Source organism: Cervus canadensis, chromosome 4 (assembly GCF_019320065.1).
Source record: "Cervus canadensis isolate Bull #8, Minnesota chromosome 4, ASM1932006v1, whole genome shotgun sequence".
Taxonomy (NCBI): Eukaryota; Metazoa; Chordata; class Mammalia; order Artiodactyla; family Cervidae; genus Cervus; species Cervus canadensis.
Window position 1 is genome coordinate 29,832,592 of NC_057389.1, and position 23,152 is coordinate 29,855,743.

A 23,152-nucleotide genomic window follows, 5' to 3' on the forward strand; every position below is an offset into this window, starting at 1 on the left:
GCTTATCTCCAAGAAAGTATACAGTGAGGATGCTTAGTTTCACTTCTGATAAATGTCATTTAGCATCAGGAAGGAGAAACTCATCAAAGTGAAATGGATTTCAGGAGGGGAAAAAGCACTCCCATCCATCACTCATCTTTACATCCTGCAGCAGCCAAGAAGCCAACGGAACAGACCACAGAGGTCCCCTCCATTCACAAGCGGGCGACCGTGCCCCACCTGGTCACAGCTGCCCGGACTCACCTATGAAATACGCCAGCAGGATGGCCAGGAGGAGGGCGGCAGCGATGGCGGAGAGGGCGGCGCATTTCCAGCTGCAGTACTTGGAGGGCTTCTTCAGCTTGAAAGCCTTCCTGGAGAACGTATTGCGGGGCAGCAGGCGGGGTGGCGGGGTGTAAACCGTTCCTGAGGTCAAAGGGTATCCCGGGGAGGAGCTGCTAAACAGGGGCGTGCTTCCCGAGGACGTCTTAAAGAGGAAGTGCCTGCCAGGGAAGAGGAAAGAGTCAGGACCCACATCCTGGCTGTTGAGGACCAGTCAGCCAGCAGCTTTCCCTCCCCCCCAACTCTGCTTGACAGCACAAATATAGGCCTATTGGGGCTTTCCAAGTGGCACCGTGGTCAAGAATCTACCCATAGTGCAGGAGACCTGGGTTCCATCCCTGGGGTTGGGAAGATCCTCTGGAGGAGGGCATGGCAACCCACTCCAGTATTCTTGCCTGGAGAATCTCCATGGACAGAGGAGCCTGGCGGGCTGCAGTCCATCTCACAAAGACTTGGACATGACTGAGTGAGCACAACACACAGTCCTAATTTTCTACCCTACCTTGTCATGGGCGGAGGGGTGAACATGACATTTGATAGTCATGACTTTAAAAAAAAAATTCTACAATCTTTTCATGAGTACTATATAAAGGCAATCACAATTAAAACAGCAATGAGTATCACAAACCATATCCTCTGATAAAGGAAAGGCTTTCTGTACCCATGTGCTCATGTCCAGAATGGTAAAAGACCTACTACTGATCAGTCAACACTGATTCAAGGGTGACAAAATAGTTTGTTTTCTTTTTTTCCATTCAAAGGCTAAAACATGTAGTTCTGAGATACAAAGAATTAAAAAAAAATTTTTTTTAAATTACAGGATAATTAGTTTACAATATTGTGATGGTTTATGCCACACATTGACATGAACAGAAATGTTCTGAAAATCAAAATTTTAAAACCAAGTGGAAAACAGAATTTTTACTACACAGACTAACATCAAGGATAAAGTTATTCACATGTTCTACAGATTTCCTTTCAGCAACCCAAAGCTCAAGAGAGGATATCAGCTTCAGATCAGGAAACTCTGAGAGGGCAGAAAGAAATGAATCAAATAACTACAATTATAGTTACTAATAATTAAAAAAAATGAAAATCTTGGTTTGAGAAAGAGTAACTAATTGCCTTCAAAATGAAGTGCTAACACTAGAAAAAGGGCCATAAAATTTGAGGAAATAAAGTTGGAAACTTAATAAATAAATGCTGAGAAGATATTCATGATGAGTGGAAACCAAGACCTTTTCCCATATCACGAATATAAAATTGGAAATAAAATCTTAAAATCTTGTGGTTGCCAGGGGGTGGGGGAAGGATGGAGTTGGAATTAGGGCTTAGCAGGTGCAGACTATTATATATAGGATGGATAAACAACAAGGTCCTACTCTATAGCACAGGGAACCATATTCAATATCCTGTGATAAACCAGAATGGAGGATATGAACAATAATGTATATATATAACTGATTCCCTTTGTTGTATAGCAGCAACTAACACAACATTGTTAATCAACTATATGTCAATTAAAAAAATAAAAGGACTTGAAATATATTGTCACAACTATTTACAAACTAAGTATCATAATATTTCCATTTAAGATTTGAGAAATCAGACTTAGAAAGTTAAGCAACTGTTCAGGATTTAAACTGTGAGTTCTGTCTTATACTTACATCTGTGCTCTTAACTTTCACCCTAAACTGTCTCTCTTGAGTCTTCCTTCTGGACTGTTTTCCTCCCTTCATTTTGCTTTCTCTTCTGAGACTGCCTCTTTAGATCATGTGATCCTGGTTCTTTATTTTTTTCATTTTAAAAAACTGATGTATAGTTGATATACAATGCTGCATTAGTTTCAAGTATACAACAAAGTGACTACACACACACACATATACATAAATATATATTCTTTTTCAGATTCTTTTCCATTTTATGTTATTATAAGATATTGAATATAGTTCCCTGTGCAATACAGTAGGTCCCTGTTATTTATCTATCTTATGTACAGTAGTGTGTACCTGTTAATCCCAAACTCCTTACTTACCCCCACTCCACACCCCAACCCCTCTTTCCCCTTTGGTAACCGTAAGCTTTTTTGCTGGATCATGGTTCTCTCTTTGGAAATGTTTTTGCCTGCTAAGTGAATAAGGTGCCCTTGTCTAGAATTATGGCATGACAACAGGGTAACGTACTGTTGACCCCTAACAGAGCCCTTCCTCAGGGGTCAGAAGCCTGTCATTCTAAGGATACTTCAGGGACCATCAATTCTCCCACAATAGATTTTCTCCCTCTTTTGTGTGCCATTTATGAGACTTCAAAGGTGCCAGGCCGTATCTTGTTCAAAACGACGACTCATCTTCTGGAAAACATCTAGTGGATATCAAAGCATGGGTTTAGTAGCCTAGAGTCTGAGCAGCTGGAGGCTGGGGACTGTGGCTTATTTTGTACCTTGTTCATCTTTTTGTTCCCAGGACCCAATTCAAGTTCAGCAGGTAAGGGTGACTTGATTGGATGGAGTTTCCTCATTGTTTTGTGAATTTACTCAGTTTCAATTCTGATTTAAATATGTTATACAGGTATTTCTGCCTCTTCAAGTTTTCAGTAGGTGCAGCTGTATTTATGGACTACATACTAGGTGTCAGTTATAATGCTAAATGTTTTACTTGTAACCAAATCTCACAACAACCCTATAAAGTGAATACTATTATTACCTTAGTTTTACGAATGAGAAAACTGAAGCCCAGAGTTAGCATGCAGGATCACTGGGGCTTAAACTCCAGTCTGCGGACTCTGAAAGCTCTAACTGAACCTACAACACCACATGTTCCCTGCATATGGTGGTTAGCTGGCTTTTCTAGTGGGATTCTGAGACAAGATCGTGGTCTTTACAATTATTTATATCATGGTCTCTTCCAGATAAAGCTCTGCAAGTATTTTAATCCTTGACAAAGACCAAAGGAGGCTGAGATGACTGACAATCGTGTCAGAAAATGACTATCTGATTAGTGAATTATTTAGCATGGCTAACATCAAAATAAACAACTGATACTTAAACTTTATTTGTACTGTAAGAACATTTGATGACCTGAATACAGCGAAGAAGTTTGATTCTATAAATGAGGTTTGCATTCCTTGTCCAAGAGCTCTGTTTGAAAGCTGCAGATAAAAAGAGCCTTTTGGAAGAGGAGGCAGTGAGCATTGTGTTTAAAGGTAGCCTTTTGGAGCAAAATTCATCTGGATTGGAGGCCTGGTTATGCCATTCCTGGACACAGAGGCTCATGGTTACCTTATGCTGTTCTTGACAGCCTCTAGCTCCTCATCAGTAAAATGGGGGTAATAACAACACAGGTTGTTGTGGGAATTACACACAGTCATGTAGGATGAGCACTTAACCGAGGGTGTGTCCCATGGGAAGTGCTCAGTGCCCAACAAACAGCACTTATTCCTAATTCCTCAGGGAACATAAGGAGCCTGAAACATGAGTTTTAATTTAAAGCTTGACAAATGTTGAGCAAACACCTGAAGAGTTCTCCAAATCACTAAATAATAGTCCACTGGCCTATAATTAAGCTAGAACATATGCACACCAGAAAGCCAGCATGGTGGGAAGACTCCAGGGAAAACGATTTCAAGTTTACTTCTTGAACAATTCTTCAGTTCTGGTAAAAAAAATAGGGAATCAAACTTAGGGGAATATACAGACATTGTAAGCCATCATTAATGAGTATTTACAAACATACGGACAACCAGTTTTCACTCCACCAGGGACCTCACCCACTCCCATGACTTCAGCCATCATTGATGGGCCTGGAGTCCCCAGATCTCCATTTCTAGCTCAAGTTCTTCCCTGAGACCCACATTTCAATTGTGCATTGGATGTCTCATTCTCCACACTCCTTAACTCTCCTGAGCAAGTTACAACCAAACACTGGCTCTTTTCCTTCCCCTCCCCAGTTACACTCCTTCTGACTTCTGTTATCCCCAGTTGTCTAGGACATCATTGTCATCCCCACCTCCTTCCTTCTCTCATCTTCTCCTACACAAAGGCTTAAAGATCCCATCCATTTTATTTCTGAAAAGGTCTCCCACCAAACTTCTCCTTTATCCCTCTCCCACTTTTCTTTCCAAATCACAAATTTCATCATACCCCACTTAAAAAGCCCGGTGGATTCCCTAGAAGAGGAAACCCAGATATCAATATGGGACCAGACTCTTACAACCACTACCCAACCTTTTTATCTTCGTCTCCAACCTTGGGCTTTCAGCTCCCATGAACTCTACACTTCACCCACACCAAAAAGATGCAGCGCTCCTTAACCAACCTGTTTATGACACTGTGCCTTTGTGGGTGATGTGTAATGCTCTCTGGAATGTCTTCCTGTTCTTTCCCTTCTCCCCATCCCAGGCAACTCTGACTCACCTTCCAACCACCTGCCTGGGAAACCTATTCCAACATTCCCCCCACCTCCACCACCCTATCCCTTTGTGCACTCAAGAAGCTATTTATACACTTGTTTATATGTATATATGTGTGTGTATATAAAATGCATATTATATATTGTTATATTATGTAAATATGTTTAATGTGACTGTCACAAATCCAATCGTAAAATCTTTTCCACTTGACACTGTTAAACATTACTCTTGGCATTTCTAGAATCTAAACATCAGTGCTCAACACCAGTCATATTTGTGGACAGAATCCATAAATTGGAAACAAGAATGTTTTTAGCAATATGAGAGAAATCACAAGATGAAGATTAAGATGTTTGAATTGATTTTAGTTGTCTTTAATGCATTCATTTATAAGAAATACTAGAAGGATATGATTATTTCTTATATATGGGATTGCTTCATGAGATCCTCCAACTGTCCCCTTAACAATCCAGGCTATTTTTTTCACACTTCCTTCTAAAAAGGAAGTCAGATTATGTTACATCATCACTGTCCACTTTTCCCAGAAAGAAAGAAAGAGAGGGGGAAGGAAAGAAAGAAAAAGGAAAACATTGTAAAAATTAAAAAACAAAAGTAATTAAATAAAAAGACAAGGCTTCCAATAATACTTCGAGAAAAATTGGAAATCTTCAACTCCCCAGATGACCTGTCCTCTGACTCTATCTTCCACCACTTTGTCCCCTTCCCCTCCATCAGTTAGTTACACTCATCATATCATGTCCAACATATTCCTACCTCAGGACCTTTGAACTTGCTATTCCCTCTGCCTGGAAATGGCTCAGATGATGAAGAATCTGCCTGCAAGGTGGGAGACCCAGGTTTGACTCCTGGGTCAGGAGGATCCCCTGGAGAAGGGAATGGCTCCCCATTCCAGTATTCGTGCCTGGAGAATTCCAAGGACAAATGAACCTGGTGGGCTACAGTTCACAGTCTCGCAAAGAGTGGGTAATGATTGAAGCAAATAACACTTTCACTTTCACTGCCTGGAAATACCTGCACAGTTTGTTTCTTCATGTTGGTCAACATTTTGTTTCCCCTCACTCCTTTCTCTGCCTCTCTCTCCTATTAAAACTGCTTTTTTTTCCCTCCAGGGTACATGCATGTGTGCATTATTTATTGTCATCTCCATCATGAGAACTGAATTTCTATGAAGTTCAAAACAATCAGGTATTTTGTCTGATGTATTCATCACTGTATCCTAACATCTAGAGCAGAGCCTGGCACAGAGAGGGAAGCCAACAAATCTCTGTTGGGTGAAAGTCCTGCAACCTTCTCAAGGCCAAAATCATGAACGCTAAAGGGACAATACTGTGAACATTGTGAATTTTGAAATGAACATTTCTTCTGCCACGTCAACTCTTATTTTCCAAACAGATTTATATGTATGCACAGTTCATACAGGCAAGAGTTTGTATTTATACAGACAAGACCAGATCCTGCTATGGACGAGAAACAACCTCTATACTTTCTGGCACTGTATTAACTTTTTCAGGATACAACTCTCAGGCATCTCAAGGGTATTGCAGTGTCTGTAGTGATCACTGCTAGATGAAACTCATTTAATTACCACATCCTTTCTTTCTAGTTGCTGGTCTTTAAAATTATTAAACCAGGGTTTTCAGAGATAGGTAGACTCCTCACACAATACAATTACACCCTGGTGTTTTGTATCTTTAGAAGATTAAATTTAGCAAATAAAAAAATCTTTTTTTTTTATTAATCGAAAGAAGCAATCTTTTGATTATACCCCATAAATACCTGCTTTAGAATTACTTGAAGGCTCTGTCAGAAAAGTGCAAATTCCTGGCCTGCATTCAGACCTAGGCCTGGGATCTGGGAATGCACTGGTGAAGAGGCTTCCTAGGTGCTTCTAATGTATCTGAAAGCTTAAGAAATTCTACCCTAACCCTTGATGCAACTTTCAACTACATCTGCCTCACCCAGAACACACTAAATGGTTACTAAATATATGCCTTAAAATGCAAGTTTTGAATGCTTGATGTCTTTAGATGTGAAATGTCATGAAGTCTACAACTTATTTTCCAATGACTCAGTACAAAGATCTCTCTCTCTGTGTGGATCTAAAAGTGACATGTGACAAAATGATAGCAATTGTTGAAACTACAATTAACTACTGCTGTAATACAGGTGGTTTTTCTCACCTGTATCATTCTTCCAACTTTTCTGAATGCTTGAAAGTTTTCAAAATAACAGGTTGAAGAAAATGCAGACTCTGATTCACTCAAAGATCACAGTCAAATGAAGCAAGAATAAAGGTAAATAAAAGGAAGCAAAAAGACCCACAAGGTGATGGTCTGGCCAGATGGTCAATGGGAGGGCCAAGAAGGGTTAGGGCACTTTGGATTTTTCCTAAACTGGCTCTTAAGACAGCTTATCTCCCTCGGGGGCCTGCTCAGCGTGCTCTGAGGAGTCATTTGTGATGCCCCAACCGAAGGTCTTCCCAGTGGTTGGCCATGGAAATAGCGCAGCTCGGGACTCCGGGCGTCAGCAAAAATGTGTAGTTTCCAAATGCACTTGACATTTTTCAAGCACAACTCAACTGCTCTCAGAATTGGCCACTTGTGCCTCAGGAAGGAAGGCAAATGAGGGGCCCCCAAAGTGCTGTCCTTGGAGTTTGCTAACACTCGAGGGGAGAGAGAAAATCAGTCCTTGATGTTGTACAAAAACTAATACTTCTTTTGTTGTGCACACTTCTTTCCTCAGTAGCCGTGTGGGTTATCAAAGTTCAGCCCCAGCACCCAGCATCATGCCTGGCACAGGTTAGGGGCTCAAAGGCTGGCTGTCAGATTGAGTAGTGAGAATAAGGAACAGTGGTCTCTCTCTCTTCTCTCCGCTCTGCAGCCTCCGTCCCCGTGAATTCTCAGAATAAAGTGATCATCACTTCACTCTAAACTCTCAATCTTTTTAGTACAAGTCACCACTTCCCCTCTTGTGAAAACAAAATCATTTAATAAAAACTGTGTGAGAGAGAGGGCTTCCCTGGTGGCTCAGTGGTAAAGAATCTGTCCATAATGCAGGAGTCACAGGTGGTGTGGGTTCGATTTCTGAGTGGGGAAGATCCCCTGGAAGAGAGCATGGCAACCCATCCCAGTATTCTTGCCTGAAGAATTCCATGGACAGAGGAGCCTCGTGGGCTACAGTCCATGGGGTCACTAAGAGTCGGGCACAACTGAAGCGGCGCAGCACACAAGCACGCATGGGGGAGAGAGGAGGAGAGCAAAACCAACAGCATGCCCCTATGGGCTTTACAGGACTGCAAAGGCATGCCTCTGAGGCAGAATCTTGGCAAGCCAGGCTTTCGCTTCAAATTGCTTAGAAAATTAAGGACATACATTTTCTCTGATGAAACAACCATGGAAGATTTTAAAAGGCAGTTGAACAAACAAGACGCTCATGCTTCGCATCCATGCAAGAAGGACCCCATCAATTCAAAACATGGTGCATTTTTATTTTATTCTTGTGATATAGAAGGAGCTTGACTGATTTAGAGTGGAAGCTTTGAAAAGCAGTGGCTGGCTAAACTACTTGAGGCCCCAACAAAAGATTTCTCTTCTTTTTTTTTTTTTTTTCCTGAGTCAATGGCGAATAAACTCACTCATTAACCTCAAAACCTACCAAAGAAAAGAAACAAACAAATATTGAAAGGCCCTTAATGCCAAGTATCTTTTTTTCTTCCCCCAGCTTGCAACCAGTAGGATCCTTAGAAGCGGTCTCCATCTTTTTTGTTGGTTTAACTTTAATCCCAGGGGGAAATCCCAGTAGGGTTGCGAAAAAGAAATGTACTAGAGAAACAATTGTGTAGAGGTCAAGATTTTGTGTCTTTCTTCTTGCTTGCTCGCTCTCAGTCTGCATCCAGCTCTTCCATCACAGAGCACCATGGAACTGACCAGGATGATTCATGACTAACGGTGCAGCTGTGGTCTTTGCACATGAAGTCAGCCATAGCCACCATTCTCCTTGAAACTGAGTGAATGTCTTGAAAGCTCTCCAGGTAGCATGGTGTGCAGAAAAAAAAAAAAAGCAGCTCTGATTATCAGGGCAACCAGGTGTTGACTGTTGTTCTACTGAGAAAATTGACCTCTCCAGAAAATAAACTCGCAGGTATTCAGAGTAGCGGATGGGAATATTGATACACAGTCCATTAATCCCTAAAAGATTTTGAATATCATACAGGCAGTTGCTGAAATGTGATAAAACGCCAGAGAAAGGAGAGAGGCAGAAGTCCAGCAGGCGTGGGGGCGTGGTGATCAGTAAGGGAGACCAGGTGTGCCCTGGAAAACTCGAGATCCCCTCCCATCTCACTGGCGCTGGCCGTGCCCTTTGAAGCACCAGGTTTATTGTCTCAAAAGGAGTAAGTTTAATAAAGAGGCAGCCCATAAAGGGTACTGTAGCATGTAAAGTTACTGTAATTAGGTTTTCGGGAGATATCATAAAACAGTTAGCTGGAGAGAGGTTAAATAACCAGCACACTTTCTGCCATTGCTACTCTGCTCTCCAGCCTGAGAAGGAATGGTGGTGGAGAGGGACAGCTCAAAGGGTAGATGAGAAAGAGAGAGAGAGGAGAGAGAGAGGAGGAGGAGGAGGAGGGGGAGCAAAGAGGTAAAGAGGAGAGAGAAAAGGGTAGAGATAAAGAAGAAAAAGGAGGAGGAGAAAAAGGAGAGTGGGGAGAAGGAGAGAGACAGACGTAGGGCATGCACAGAAAGAGAAAACAAAAAGGGAAGCTTCCAGGATGAGACAGAGAAAAAAGATGTTGGATACTGTACTATTCAGCTCCCCCACTTTTTTGGGGCGGCACCACGTGCCTTACAGGATCTTCGTTCCCCAACCAGAGATCAAACCTGGGCACAGTGGTGAAAGCCCATGTCTTAACCATTGAATCGCCACAGAATCCCCATTCAGTCACTTTATAAATAGCAAAACCATCTTTTAAGAGTCCTGCATTTATTTTCCTGTTTGCAAACATAAGAGGCACACATTATAAAAGAAAAACCAAGTATGTAAGTTAGAGAAGCAGAAAGCAAGTCTCCCTTACACTGGAAGTGTATGTGTGCTCAGTCATGTCCAAGTCCTTGTGACCCTTGATTGTAGCCAGCCCAACTCCTCTGTCCATGGGATTTTCCAGACAAGAATACTGGAGTGGGTTGCCGGGCCCTCCTCCAGGGGATCTTCTCAACCCAGGGATGGAAATCACATCCCCTGTGTCTCCTGCATTGCAGGTAGACTCTTTACCGCTGAGTCATCAGGGAGAGGCTGGTAAACACTTGATGTTTAGAGTCAGACTTTTTCCCTACAGATAAATATTCTTTTGTTATTATTATTAATTCTTTCTGAAACCAACAGGATCATGCCAAGGAAGTGGTACTGAATCTGTAGATTCTGAACTTGGACAACCAGGGTTTGGATCCCGGCACTAGGCAAGTTACCCTCTCTAAGCTCCTGCGGTCTCACCTGTAAAGTGAGAGATGGCTGGTATAAATACCTATTTGTTAGAGGGATTGGTAAGTTTATTTATGTGAAAAGGCTTCCCAGGTGGCTAGTGGTAAAGAACCCTCCTGCCAATGCAGAAGCCATGGGTTCGATCCCTGGGGAGGGTAGATCCCCTGGAGGAGGAAATGGCAACCTACTCCAGTACTCTTGCTGGGAAAATCCCCATGGACATAGGAGCCTGGCAGGCCAGTTCAAGGGACTGCAAAGAGTCAGACAGGACTGGCCAACTCAGCACAACACAACAACGCTCATATGAAAGCCTTAACACTGAGACTGATGTTCAGTGAGTGATCAATCAGTTCAGTTCAGTCGCTCAGTCATGTCCGACTCTTTGTGACACCATGAACCTCAGCACATCAGGCCTCCCTGTCCATCACCAACTGACGGAGTCTACCCAAACCCATGTCCATTGAGTCGGTGATGCCATCCAACCATCTCATCCTCTGTCATCCCCTTCTCCTTCGGCCCTCAATCTTTCCCAGCATGAGGGTCTTTTCAAATGAGTCAGGTCTTCACATGAGGTGGCCAAAGGATTGGAGTTTCAGCTTCAACATCAGTCCTTCCAATGAACATCCAGGACTGATTTCCTTCAGGATGGACTGGTTGGACAGTCTAAGGGACTCTCAAGAGTCTTCTCCAACACCATAGTTCAAAAGCATCAATTCTTCAGTGCTCAGCTTTCTTTATAGTCCAACTCTCACATCCATACATGACTACTGGAAAAACCATAGCCTTGACTGGATGGACCTTTGTTGACAAAGTAATGTCTCTGCTTTTTAATATGATATCTAGGTTGGTCATGACTTTCCTTCCAAGGAGTGATCAATAAATGTAGCTATTAATCGCTTGAAGGCAGGAATCAAGTATATCTTACTTTTTACTAGATCTGCTTGACCCACACAGTGCCCAGCTCATTTAAAATATCTCTAGAACTAATGCATTGTCCTAATTAGCACAGTGACGAGAGGATTGTCGGCAACCCTACCCCTCAAAAATAGTTTTATTAGGAAGGGAAAGGATGGAGGATGTTACTGATACGCATCTCTTCTTACAGTTGGGAATTTATGCTTGGGTTGAGAAGTGAACTGTTGCTTTAAAAATAAAACTTGAAAAATGTTTTAAAAAATTGCTACTTCCCAAGTTTGAAGAAGCAGCCAATAACCCAATTAGTATAATGAAAAGCCCATTTCATATCATGATTCCCTAAGCTTAAACTCAAACCAATTTTGATTCAATGAGAAACAGGCTTTCAAGGTTTCTGATCTCTGAACCTTTCAGATCAGAGGGGACCGTCATTACATTTGCATATGCCACGAACAACAGGAAAATCCTCTATTTTGCCCTCTTCAAAATTTGCAGTCATACCAAAAATACTCACAGCTGGAATAATTAGCAACTCAATTTATTGCCTTCCGTTTTCTAAATAGAAGCTTGATATTTAAATAGCATCACACTGTGATATAACATAGCATTTTTTCATAGAAAAACTTCGTTTTTCTTTTCCCCGCATGAAATGATACAGTGTTTAGTGTGACAGGCAGCATCTTAGGAGGTCACTAAAGAAACCTGGTGTTTGTGAGCAAATCATTTCAGAATCTTTGGCATGAGATGACGACGAGTCTTTTTTCACGCCCCGCTCCCCCTCCCCCGAGTTGTTAACTTGACTTTTTTCAAGTTAATTGGTAAGAGTCATGATATAGTACAGGGAAAAAAACAAACACTTCTGACTTTGGCTTAAACTTGACCTTGAAACCACCTTACACGATAATATGGGAGTGTAGAGACAGCCATTTGAAATAGACTTGCGCCTGTGTTCACCGGCAGCCAGAGGTGGAAAAAGAGGGAATGCATGTCATCAGATACAATCAAGGAGCACAGGGACTTCCCCCATTGTGTTTACTGCCTGCACCATTCAGAGTCAAAGAATTTTCAAGCTGGAAGGAGCCTTAGGATATGTCCCTTTATCATATTCTGCTTCACGCTACTACTTTTGTCCTGTGTGTTTGCCTTGTCTCTTCTGTCAAATGACAAGCTTCTCCAAGGCAGGCTCTATGTCTTTTGCTTCCTAGTACTTTTCTCTGTTCATAGCAGGTGTTCACAAGTGTCTGCTGAAGGAACATACAAAGTATGGTTGAATGGAAAATGTACAGGCTTTGGAATGAGGCATGACTGCATTCAAATCTCAAATCCATTGGGAACTGTGTGATATTGGGAAAACCAATTAATTTCTCTGAGCCTTGGATGTCTCCTGTAAACGATGGGTAAATGATAACATCTACATTACAGAACTGTTGGAAGGGCTGAAAGAGATCATTTGTGAGCACAGAAGCTGGCCTTTAGGATGTATTTAATACATGGATGTACTGTGTATTTGGGAAATACAGTACATACATGTACTAAACATGTCCTGATTCTTCATTAAATGTTGGTTGTCCTGATTTACAGGATCAGTTCAGTTCAGTTCAGTCACTCAGTCTGATAAATCTCTGTATTTAGAGGGATACAATGGTAAATTAAGTCTAACCCTCATGTGGAATTTCTAATTGGAGAGGCAGGCCAAATGAAACTCAAATGCAGGTAAATCAGTCTGCTGTTGTTTTTCAGTTGCTAAGTCATGAACCCATGGGCTGCAGCCTACCAGGCTTCCCTATCCGTCACCATCTTCCAGAATTTGCTCAAACTCATGTCCACTGAGTTGATGCTGCCATTCAACTACCTCATCCTCTGCCATCCCCTTCTCCTCCTGTCCTCGAACTTTCCCAGCATCAGGGTCTTTTCCAATGAGTCAGCTCTTCGCATCAGGTGACCAAAGGATTGGAGCTATAGCATCATTTCTTCCAATGAATATTCAGGGTCGATTTCCTTTAGGATTGACTGGTTTGATCTCCTTGTAGTCCAAGGGACTCTCCAGAGTCTTCTCCAATACCACAGTTCAAAAGCATCAATTCTGCAGCATTCAGCCTTCCTTATGGCCCAATTCTCACATCTGTACATGACTACTGGAAAAACCACAGCTTTGACTGTACAGACCTTTGTAAACCAATAACTACATGATATAATTACAAACTGTGAAAACAACTAAGATAGAAAATGTGGGACTCCATGAGTATGGTCACTCTTCTTTGAGGAAACAATGAAAAAGAGGTGATTTGAGGAAAAAAGTGGGTAATCAAATCGTGAAAAGAGCGTCCCAAGCAGAGGAAATTTTCTCGTTGTTATTCTGAAGAGGCATCTAGCAGGTCTTGTGAGAGCCTTCTTATTTTCTTCATCTTTCAAGTTGGAATCCTCCTCAATTTTTCTGTCATCCTTGAGGTATGCTAGCCACAATTGCATCAATTATTTTCATTGAGCAAACACGATGGTTTTGAAAAATAGTGGGGTAATACATTTTTAAAGCTAATTTCTAGGATCCTACTTAGTGATTCTGTATATTTTGCAGCCTTCCCTTCCTCCCTTTCCACAGCAAACCCAAAGGATGTATATATTCAGGCATTACTTTACAGTAATCTCAGGGCCAGTTACTGGTTTGTCACCAAGAGCTCAGGAGAGATAACACTCCTTTAAGTCTGGAAGAATTTTTGGTAAATGTACTTGCTACTTATCTGTCACTTCTCTGCCCACCTATATACAGAGCAGTTTATCTTTACAGGTTTCGTATCTCTGCAAACATGGAGATTTCATGGTGCATTTTCTCTTCCAAATCACTTTGAAAAGAATATGATGAGAACGGATTTCATCTCTGAAAAATCCAATGTTTACCTTCCACCACCCAGAGAAGAATCCATTTATCTTTCTCTTCTTTCCCCCCACCTCTGTAATGAAGGAGTCTTGCCTCATACACCTTTTTTCTTTCCTTATCTTTGGTGCTTCAGTGATCTCAGGAAAACCTGAAGAGTTGCATTTACCAAGATGCAGCCTGGGGATCATATGGACCATCTTCCAGATATTAACATATTACACACGTGGATCCATATACCAGTATTAATCAAATCACATGTGCTGGTATTTTGTGCAGCGCCTTCAAAGTTCACCATTTCAAAGTATGTTTTGGAAGAAGACATTAATTTCCTAGCATCCTTCTTGGAAAAGACTGGTGCAAGAATCATGTTCTCCAGACTACTGTGTCTCTCCCTTGAGTAGATCTTTCAGACTGAGGGAGACACATCGATCCTCTAGCTGCTTTTCATTAATTAAATTTTTTTCTATTGAGGTGAAATTCACATAAAATTCATCATTTTAAGCTGTACAATTCTGTGGCACTTGGTACATTCACAAAGGCATAAACCACCACCTCTATTTTGTTCCAAAAATTTTCATCACCCCCAAAGAAAATGGTCCCCATTAAACTCTCATTCTCCCTTCTCCCACCCTCAGCTCTGGGTAACCACTGATCTGATTTCCATCTCCATGGATTTCCCTATTCCAGATATTTCACAGACTACATAAAATCATGCAATATGTGGCCTTTTGTGCTGGCTTTTCTCACCTGGCATAATGTTCTCAAAGTCATCTCTGTCACAGCATTTATCAGTACATCATTCCTTTTCTGTGGCTGAAAACTATTCCACTGTACTAATATATTATGGTCATCCCTGGGTATCCACCGGGGACTGGTTTCAGGACCCCGCTTGGATACCAAAATCCATGGATGTTTAAGTCCCTTAAATGAAATGGCAGAGTATTTGCATATAAGTACACACATCCTCCTTTAAATTGTCTCTAGATTACTTATATTACCTGCTGCTGCTGCTAAGTCACTTCAGTCGTGTCCGACTCTGTGTGACCCCATAGACGGCAGCCCACCAGGATCCCTCGTTCCTGGGATTCTTCAGGCAAGAACACTGGAGTGGGTTGCCATTTCCTTCTCCAGCGCATGAAAGTGAAAAGACTTATATTACCTAGTACAAAGTAAATACTATGTAAATCACTGTAATTTCAATATAAATGCTATATAAATAGTTGCCAGCACATAGTAAATTCAAATTTTGCTTTTCGGAATTTTCCTCCCCAATATTTCTGATCCCTGGTTCATTGACTCCACAGATGCAGAACCTATGGCTGTGGAGGGCTGACTATATGTGACACATGTTGTTCACTCAGTCATCCATTGATGGACATTTGGGTTGTCTCCAACTCCTGGCCACTGGGCACAGGGCTGATCTGGATATTTGCATACAAATACTTGTTTTCATTTTTTTTTTGGAGGCTATACCCAGGAGTGCAATTGTTGGGTCATATGGTTACTATGACCCATGACCTATAACCATGAATCCACCTGCAGTGTGGGAGACCTGGGTTCGATCCCTGGGTAGGGAAAAACCCCTGGAGGAGTGCATGGCAATTCACTCCAGTATTCTTGCCTGGAGAATTCCCATGGACAGAGGAGCCTGGTGGGCTATAGTCCATGGGGTCGCAAAGAGTCAGACATGACTGAGTGATTAAGCACAGTGGTCATTATGTTTAACTTTTTGAGAAACCTTTAGCTAGCTTCTAAATGCAGAGAATGATGGTCTACATTGAACTTCTCTGCAAGGTTACATTCTGGTTGGCTCTAAACCTTGTGTCAGGCTTCTTGCATCTAATCCATGTTGTGAACTTGTTTTTGAAACCTTGGACTAAATTACAAAAATAAGAAGCATCATCAAAGGGCCAGGGAGCTATATGTGAAAAAAGCATAATACAACTTCATATCTTAAAAAATGCTTTCACATGTGCAAGTCAACAGCTTATTTCAGGAAAGAGGTTATAGTGAAAGCCTGGTAAAGTTTATATGCTAGGAAAGCTATCTAATCCCCTGATAGTTTATTTTTAAAAAGGTTTCATTGCTAGCACATATTCTGAGCACCATATTATTAATAGTACTTACAAGGTCCAACTACTGTGGAAACTAATAAATGAGTGAATTTCAAAAGTTTTGGCTGAAAGAGATATTATCTTTTATTTTAGAGAGCAAATTACAAAGTCCTTCTATAGCAAGGATGTGAAGACATGCTAGGCTTCCTACTTCAGTCATGACATCAGATACGGACTGAAATATTAAGACTCAAACTGTGTTCTTGGGACCACCAACTGGATATGTGTATTACTAACTTCAGCTAAAGAAAGAATTCCATGATATTTGGGAAATATCGGAGTAAATAAAATTAAGTAGATCACTACATATTTTCACAAGCCTTTCACATCTTAAAGATCTCGGTACCTTCTGCAAAATATTTATCATTTTACTCACTGATCTGATCACAAAAATTTTAAGCCACCCACCTTCCCAGTCTTAAAACTGGTATCCCACTGGGTACATCTTTGAGAAATAAAGTTTTAATTCATTTCTATTTCTGAATGAGTACACTAACACCCAGAAAGAAATGAGAAATAAACAAACAAAAATGGTTATTTCCTAGATTTTTGTAGATTCTTAAGACCTAGTCTTGGGGTGGAGGGAGAGAGGGAGGGATAAAAGGAGGAAGGAAAGAGAGAAAGAAGAGAAGAAGGCAGGACTATCTTTATGTCATAAAAATTAAAAGGGACAGATTAAGTATGTTACAGGATTCCTTCAAGGCCTAGAAAAGAAACACTAAGTTTTTGCAGTCCATACAGCTGAGATTGCGTTGATGACTTAGTTGTTGTTGGTAATTCAGCTGTACCGACAGCCAGAGGAGAAAGAAAACTGCTACCCATTCTTGGGTCTTATACCTTTTTTTTTCCATATATCTACTGTATGTGGAGATTTCTGGCATTTATGTTTGGGGCTCTGTTCCCTTTTTAAAGCCTCAAATAAGAGTAGTTATCTTGAACACAATTTATTTTCTCATTTGAATTTACATCAGACCCTTTAGGGCATAAGCCCTAAAGAAGATCTATCAGTGTATATACCCACATTTTTTTTATGTGTGTAATATCCATAGGTACTTCTTCTTAGCACTCCTCAGGAAATGATACACGAGCCCTTCAGGGATATTAATTAAGCTTTGTAGCAACCCCTGTGACATGTCTGCCTGCCTACATATATCTGTTGGACACTCAGAAATTAATGCTTTGCGGAAGTGTGCCATTTAAGTGTGTTTGTAGGCCAGCCACATACCCACTGACAATGCATGAACAGATTCATACGTGTCAGTCATCAAAAAAGAAAAAAAAAAGCCATTTAAAAAGGCAACCATCTTTTAGCATCAACACGTAAATACCGCCATAGCAACTTTTTATCCTCTTGGGCAGATCCTGCTACATCCCTGTCACAAAACAGGTCCCGGGGAAGCAGACTCTGAAAGTCTGGCTTCCTTGAAAGGCTCCTGGTTTCTTAAATGCTGGGTTTCCCAGGGCCCCAGGCAAGGCTTTTTAAAAATGCAAGTGTCAAGGCAAACTGTCATGCGTGTTTGCCTTAAGTACCCGAAAAGCTTGTCATTGCCATCTTGGAAGCCTTGATGAAGATGCAGACGGACAGGCTGAGGCACGGGAAACTGAAAGCTGCCCGATGGGAAGGTGGCATGCGAGACGAAAAGGCAGGGGCCCGCCTTCAGGCATTTTCTTTGCGAGTGGTAGAATTAAAACAAAACCTCAAGGAGAGTCTGGGGAGGGGAGGGTGCCTTGCAGATGCTGCAGAGGCTTGGACTTGAACCGCGGTCCCGTCTGGCTCTGAGGTTTGGCTTGGTAAGAGGTGAAGGGGTTACAGGGCACAACAAAGCAGCGTCTGCCTTTCTGGGAGAGGACGCGGGGCGGATGGAGAGGTCAGGGGCCTGGACGGAGGAGGAAGGTCGGGGCGGGGTGAGGGCTGGGATGACACCTGCTCATCCTTGGGCGCTGGGCGGGCAGAGGTTACTGTGGGCAGCATGTGGGTTTCATTGCCTGGCTGCCCCTCCTGGAACCGGGTGCAGTTTGGGGCAAACGACCCGCTGTTGTTGAATCTCAGCTTCTTGAGATGGAAAATGGTGAAAATGACTGAAAACATCTCATAGAGATATGGTCTGGATTAAACGTGGGGTCTCAGCACATACCTGACGTTGAGTAGACCCTCAATCACTGCTCAGGCTAATAACCAATGACCCCAGTAGACGGCCTCCTTGAAGTAAGTGTTTCTTGCCTCTTAGTCCCCATTCCTTTCTTCCTTATGAGAGCCTTTGGTTAACAGCCGAGGGCCTGTTTTATTTATTTCATTTATTTGGCTGCATGGGGTCTTAGCTGCATCATGTGGGATCTCTTGCAGCTTCAGTAGTTGCTGTGTGGCTTTAGTGGCTTCGTAGCACGTGCGATCTTACTTCCCTGACCAGGGATTGAACCCGAGTCCCCTGCATTGCAAGGCAGATTCTTAACCACGGGACTACCAATGTGCTGTTAACTTTTAGTTCTTGCATTTCTGATGTGTTCATCAAAGTCTTTCCCCTTTCTCACCGCAAATGGGGTCATAACACAGCTTTGGATAAATCCCTCTGCAGGGTCCATATCCCACTCAGAATAAACCACAGCGGGCTTGACTGGGCCTGGAAGGTGCCCCTGCCATGGGCCCTGGGGCCTCTCCTGCACTGAGTCCCAGTGCAGTGGATCCTGAATACTCGTGCATTCTTCCATTCCTGGCCTAGTTTTATTCCTTGTCTCAGCTTAGAAGGCCCTTTTGCTGGGGTAACTCTCCTATTTCCATCAGAATGGGACTCAGACACCATTCCTACAGCCCAGACTCCTTGACCCATCATTCTATGTCCCCAGACAGTGCCCTGAACTTTCTTCCCTCTTACAACTGTTTATATTCATGTAAATTACTTACTTCACTTTCTTCTGTTGTTTACTGTTTCGTCACTAAATCGAACCTGAGTCTCCTGCATCTGCAGGCAGATTCTTTACTGCTGAGCCGCCAGGGAGGCCCTAGTTTTCTCCTGTGAAAGTGAAAGTGTTAGTCGCTCAGTCCTGTCCTACTCTTTGAGACCCCACGGACTGTAGACTGCCAGGCTCCACTGTCCACAGGATTCTCCAGGCAAGAATACTGGAGTGGGTTGCTATGCCCTCCTCCTGGGGATCTTTCTGACCCAGGGATCAAACCCCAGTCTACTGCATTGCAGGCAGATTCTTTTTATCTGAGCCACATTCTTTACCATTTGAGCCACCAGGAAAGCCAAAGAACAATCTGTTTCTGCCCAGTTTTTAATCAGGAACCTTTTGTGTGTGAGAGCAAACATGATAAACACTACACCATGGAAAGCTTTCTCCCACCAGACTGTAATTTCCAGGGGACAAGGGCCACACCCTCTTCCTCCTTTATCCTCAGAACCTTGCTTGGTGCTCAGCCCCTAACAGGACCTCCATAAATGTTGGATGAATTAAGTTGAAGTCTGATGAACACTTCAACACATTAAGTTGTAGTCTGATGAATATGTCATGTATAGATGTGAGAGTTGGACCATAAAGAAAGCTGAGCCCCGAAGAATTGATGCTTTTAAACTGTGATGTTGGAGAAGGTTCTTGAGAGTCCGTTGGACAGCAAGGAGATCAAACCAGTCAATCCTAAAGGAAATCAGTCCTGAATATTCATTGAAAGGACTGATGCTGAGGCTGAAACTCTAATACTTTGGCCACCTGATGCGAAGAACTGACTCATTACAAAAGACCCTGATGCTGGGAAAGATTGAAGGCAGAAGGAGAAGGGGATGACAGAGGATGAGATGGTTGGATGGCATCGCCGACTCAACGGACATGAGTTTGGGTAAACTCGGGGAGTTGGTGATGGACAGGGAGGCCTGGCGTGCTGCATTCCATGGGGTGGAAAAGAGATGGACAAGACTGAGAGACTGAATGACTGAACTGAACTGAACTGATGAACATGGCTAGTAATGGGATTACCAACAGGAGGTGGGAAATACAAAAGTCCTTATTTAGCATAAAACTGGAGTTTCAGATAAAGAAACTAGATAAGTTTGGCCAGAGGCCCTCATATTGACTGAGCCTTCACATACTTATTTCACAAAAGAGACTGTCTTCCATGTGGGATTTTCAAGCTCTTGATCATCACACTGTCCTGTAATAGAACAATGATACTGCTGTTCTCAGCATTTCTCTTGGGGACTCAGAAACTTGACTCAGTCATCTTAGACGTTCTGATAATATCCCCGTTAGGTAGAGAGAGGCAAGGTAGATGGGGAAAAGAGGCAAATTTAAACCTTGCCAAATTAGAAATGAGAAAACAAATGCAGCAAAGGTTAGACTAGGATCACATCGGCCAGGCTGCAGAAAGTCTGGGAATAAAGAGAAAGGGCCCTACAGCTAGAACCAAGGGCAGTGAGCAAATCCAATTTCCCCCACAGCCGTTCCTCTTTCTTGCTTTACCTGACATGTAAGAAGGGGAGTTGAGTTTCTGGAACATTTGAGTATTATATAGTACATTATTCCTTGAAAAAAGAAATTCAATTCTATGTCTAAAATCCAAGACTGTAAACTTCAGGACTCTTATTTTAAATACATAAAAGACATTCAGGCCAAGAAAGGAGGAATAAAAAGAGACTGTAACACTCGAGTTGAGACAGACATAATTTGGCACAATCTATCAAAATTCAAAATGTACATTATACACACTCTTTGATCTAGCAATTTCACTTCCAGGAATTTAACTTTGGAATATAATCATGGAAGTATGCAAAGAAAGATATATACATAAGACTCGTCATTACAGTTTTGTTTGTAACAGCAAAAACCTGAAAGCAATCTAAATGTCCATCAGGAAGAGATTGGTTAAATAAATTATGGCGTTACGGAATATTACACAGACTTTAAAAAAGAATGAGGTAGGTCTACATGAAATTACCTGGAATGGTTTCTACAATTTCTTATGAAGTTAAAAAAAAAAAAAAAAGACATCGCCAAATGGTAGGTATAACACAATCCCATTTATACTAAACTTAAAAAGAAATATGCTTAGACACCATAAATATTTTTAGAAGCCTAAAATAATAAACCTTCAAATGAGATTTTCTTGGAGATAGGAATGGAGGGGCAGGGAGTATACTTTGCATTTTTCACCTTTATAATCACTGAATATTTTTATCAAGAGAGTGAATACATTTTGTAATAAAACACCTGGAAATACTAAATCTATTGTAATCAGTTCAGTTCAGTTACTCAGTCATGTCTGACTCTGTGCATCCCCGTGGATTGCAGCACGCCTGGCTTCCCAACTCCCAGAGCTTACTTAAACTCATGTCCATTGTGTCGGTGATGCCATTCAATGATCTCATCCTTTGTCATCCCCTTCTCCTCCTGCCCTCAATCTTTCCCAGCATCAGAGTCTTTTCTAAAGAGTCAGTTCTTCACAGCAGGTGGCCAAAGTATTGGAGTTTCAGCATCAGTCCTTCCAATGAATATTTAGGACTGATCTCCTTTAGGATGGACTGGTTGGATCTCCTTGCAGTCCAAGGGACTTTCAAGAGTTTTCTCCAACAACACAGTTCAAAAGCACCGATTCTTGGCTCAGCTTTCTTTATGGTCCAGCTCTCACATCCACACATGACTACTGGAAAAACCATAGCTTTGACTAGATGGACCTTTGTAGGCAAAGTAATGTCTCTGCTTTTTAATATGCTGTCTAGGTTGGTCATAGCTTTTCTTCCAAGGAGCAAACATATTTTAATTTCATGGCTGCAGTCACCATCTGCAGTGATTTTGGAGCCCAAAAAAATAAAGTCTGTCACTGTTTCCACTGTTTCCCCATCTATTTGCCATGAAGTGATGGGACCAGATGCCATGATCTTAGTTTTCTGAATGTTGAGTTTTAAGCCAGCTTTCTCATTCTCCTCTTTCACTTTCATCAAGAGGCTCTTTAGTTCTTCTTTGATTTCTGCCATAAAGGTGGTGTCATCTGCATATCTGAGGTTATTGATATTTCTCCTGGCAATCTTGATTCCAGCTTGTGCTTCCTCCAGCCTGGTGTTTCGCATGATGTACTCTGCATATAAGTTAACTAAGCAGGGTAACAATACACAGCCTTGACGTATTCCTTTCCCAATTAGGAACCAGTCCGTTGATCCAAGTCCAGTTCTAACTGCTGCTTCTTGACCTGCATATAGATTTCTCAGGAGGCAGGGAAGGTGGTCTGGTATTCCCATCTCTTTCAGAATTTTCCACAGTTTGTTGTGATCCACACAGTCAAAGGCTTTGGCATAGTCAATAAAGCAGAAGTAGATGGTTTTCTGGAACTCTCTTGCTTTTTCGATGATCCAGTGGATATTGGCAATTTTATCTCTGGTTCCTCTGTCTTTTCTAAATCCAGCTTGAACATCTGGAAGATCTTGGTTCACGTACTGTTGAAGCCTGGTTTGGAGAATTTTGAGCATTACTTTGCTAGTGTGTGAATACAATTGTGTGGTAGTTTGAATAGTCTTTGGCATTGCCTTTCTTTGGGATGGGAATGAAAACTTTTCCAGTCCTGTGGCCACTGCTGAGTTTTCCAAATTTGCTGGCGTATTGAGTGCAGCACTTTCACAGCATCATCTTTTAGGATTTGAAATAGCTCAGCTGGAATTCCATCACCTCCACTAGCTTTGTTCGTAGTGATGCTTCCTAAGGCCCACTTGACTTCAAACTCCAGGATATCTGGCTTTAAATGAGTGATCACACCATCGTGGTTATCTGGATCATGAAGATCTTTTTTTTATAGTTCTTCTGTGTATTCTTGCCACCTCTTCTTAATATCTTCTGCTTCTGTAGGTCCATACCATTTCTATCCTTTTTTGTGTCCATCTTTGCATGATATATTCCTTTGGTATCTCTAATGGTATCTCTAATTTTCTTGAAGAGATCTCTAGTCTTTCCCATTCTGTTGTTTTCCTCTATTTCTTTGCATTGATCACTGAGGAAGGCTTTCTTATCTCTCCTTGCTATTCTTTGGAACTTTGCATTCAGATGG

General features: G+C 41.9%; 1 protein-coding gene across 3 annotated transcripts in view; it reads right to left on the reverse strand.

Annotated features, from left to right (window-relative positions):
• The window catches only part of TENM2 (teneurin transmembrane protein 2), a 1,360,160-nt gene that overhangs the window by 292,816 nt on the left and 1,044,192 nt on the right, over positions 1–23,152 (reverse strand). For all 3 annotated transcript variants that reach the window (XM_043464766.1, XM_043464768.1, XM_043464767.1), the window contains one exon: positions 244–482. In XM_043464766.1, the coding sequence (XP_043320701.1) occupies positions 244–482 (239 nt within the window). The remainder of the gene's footprint in view (positions 1–243; positions 483–23,152) is intronic.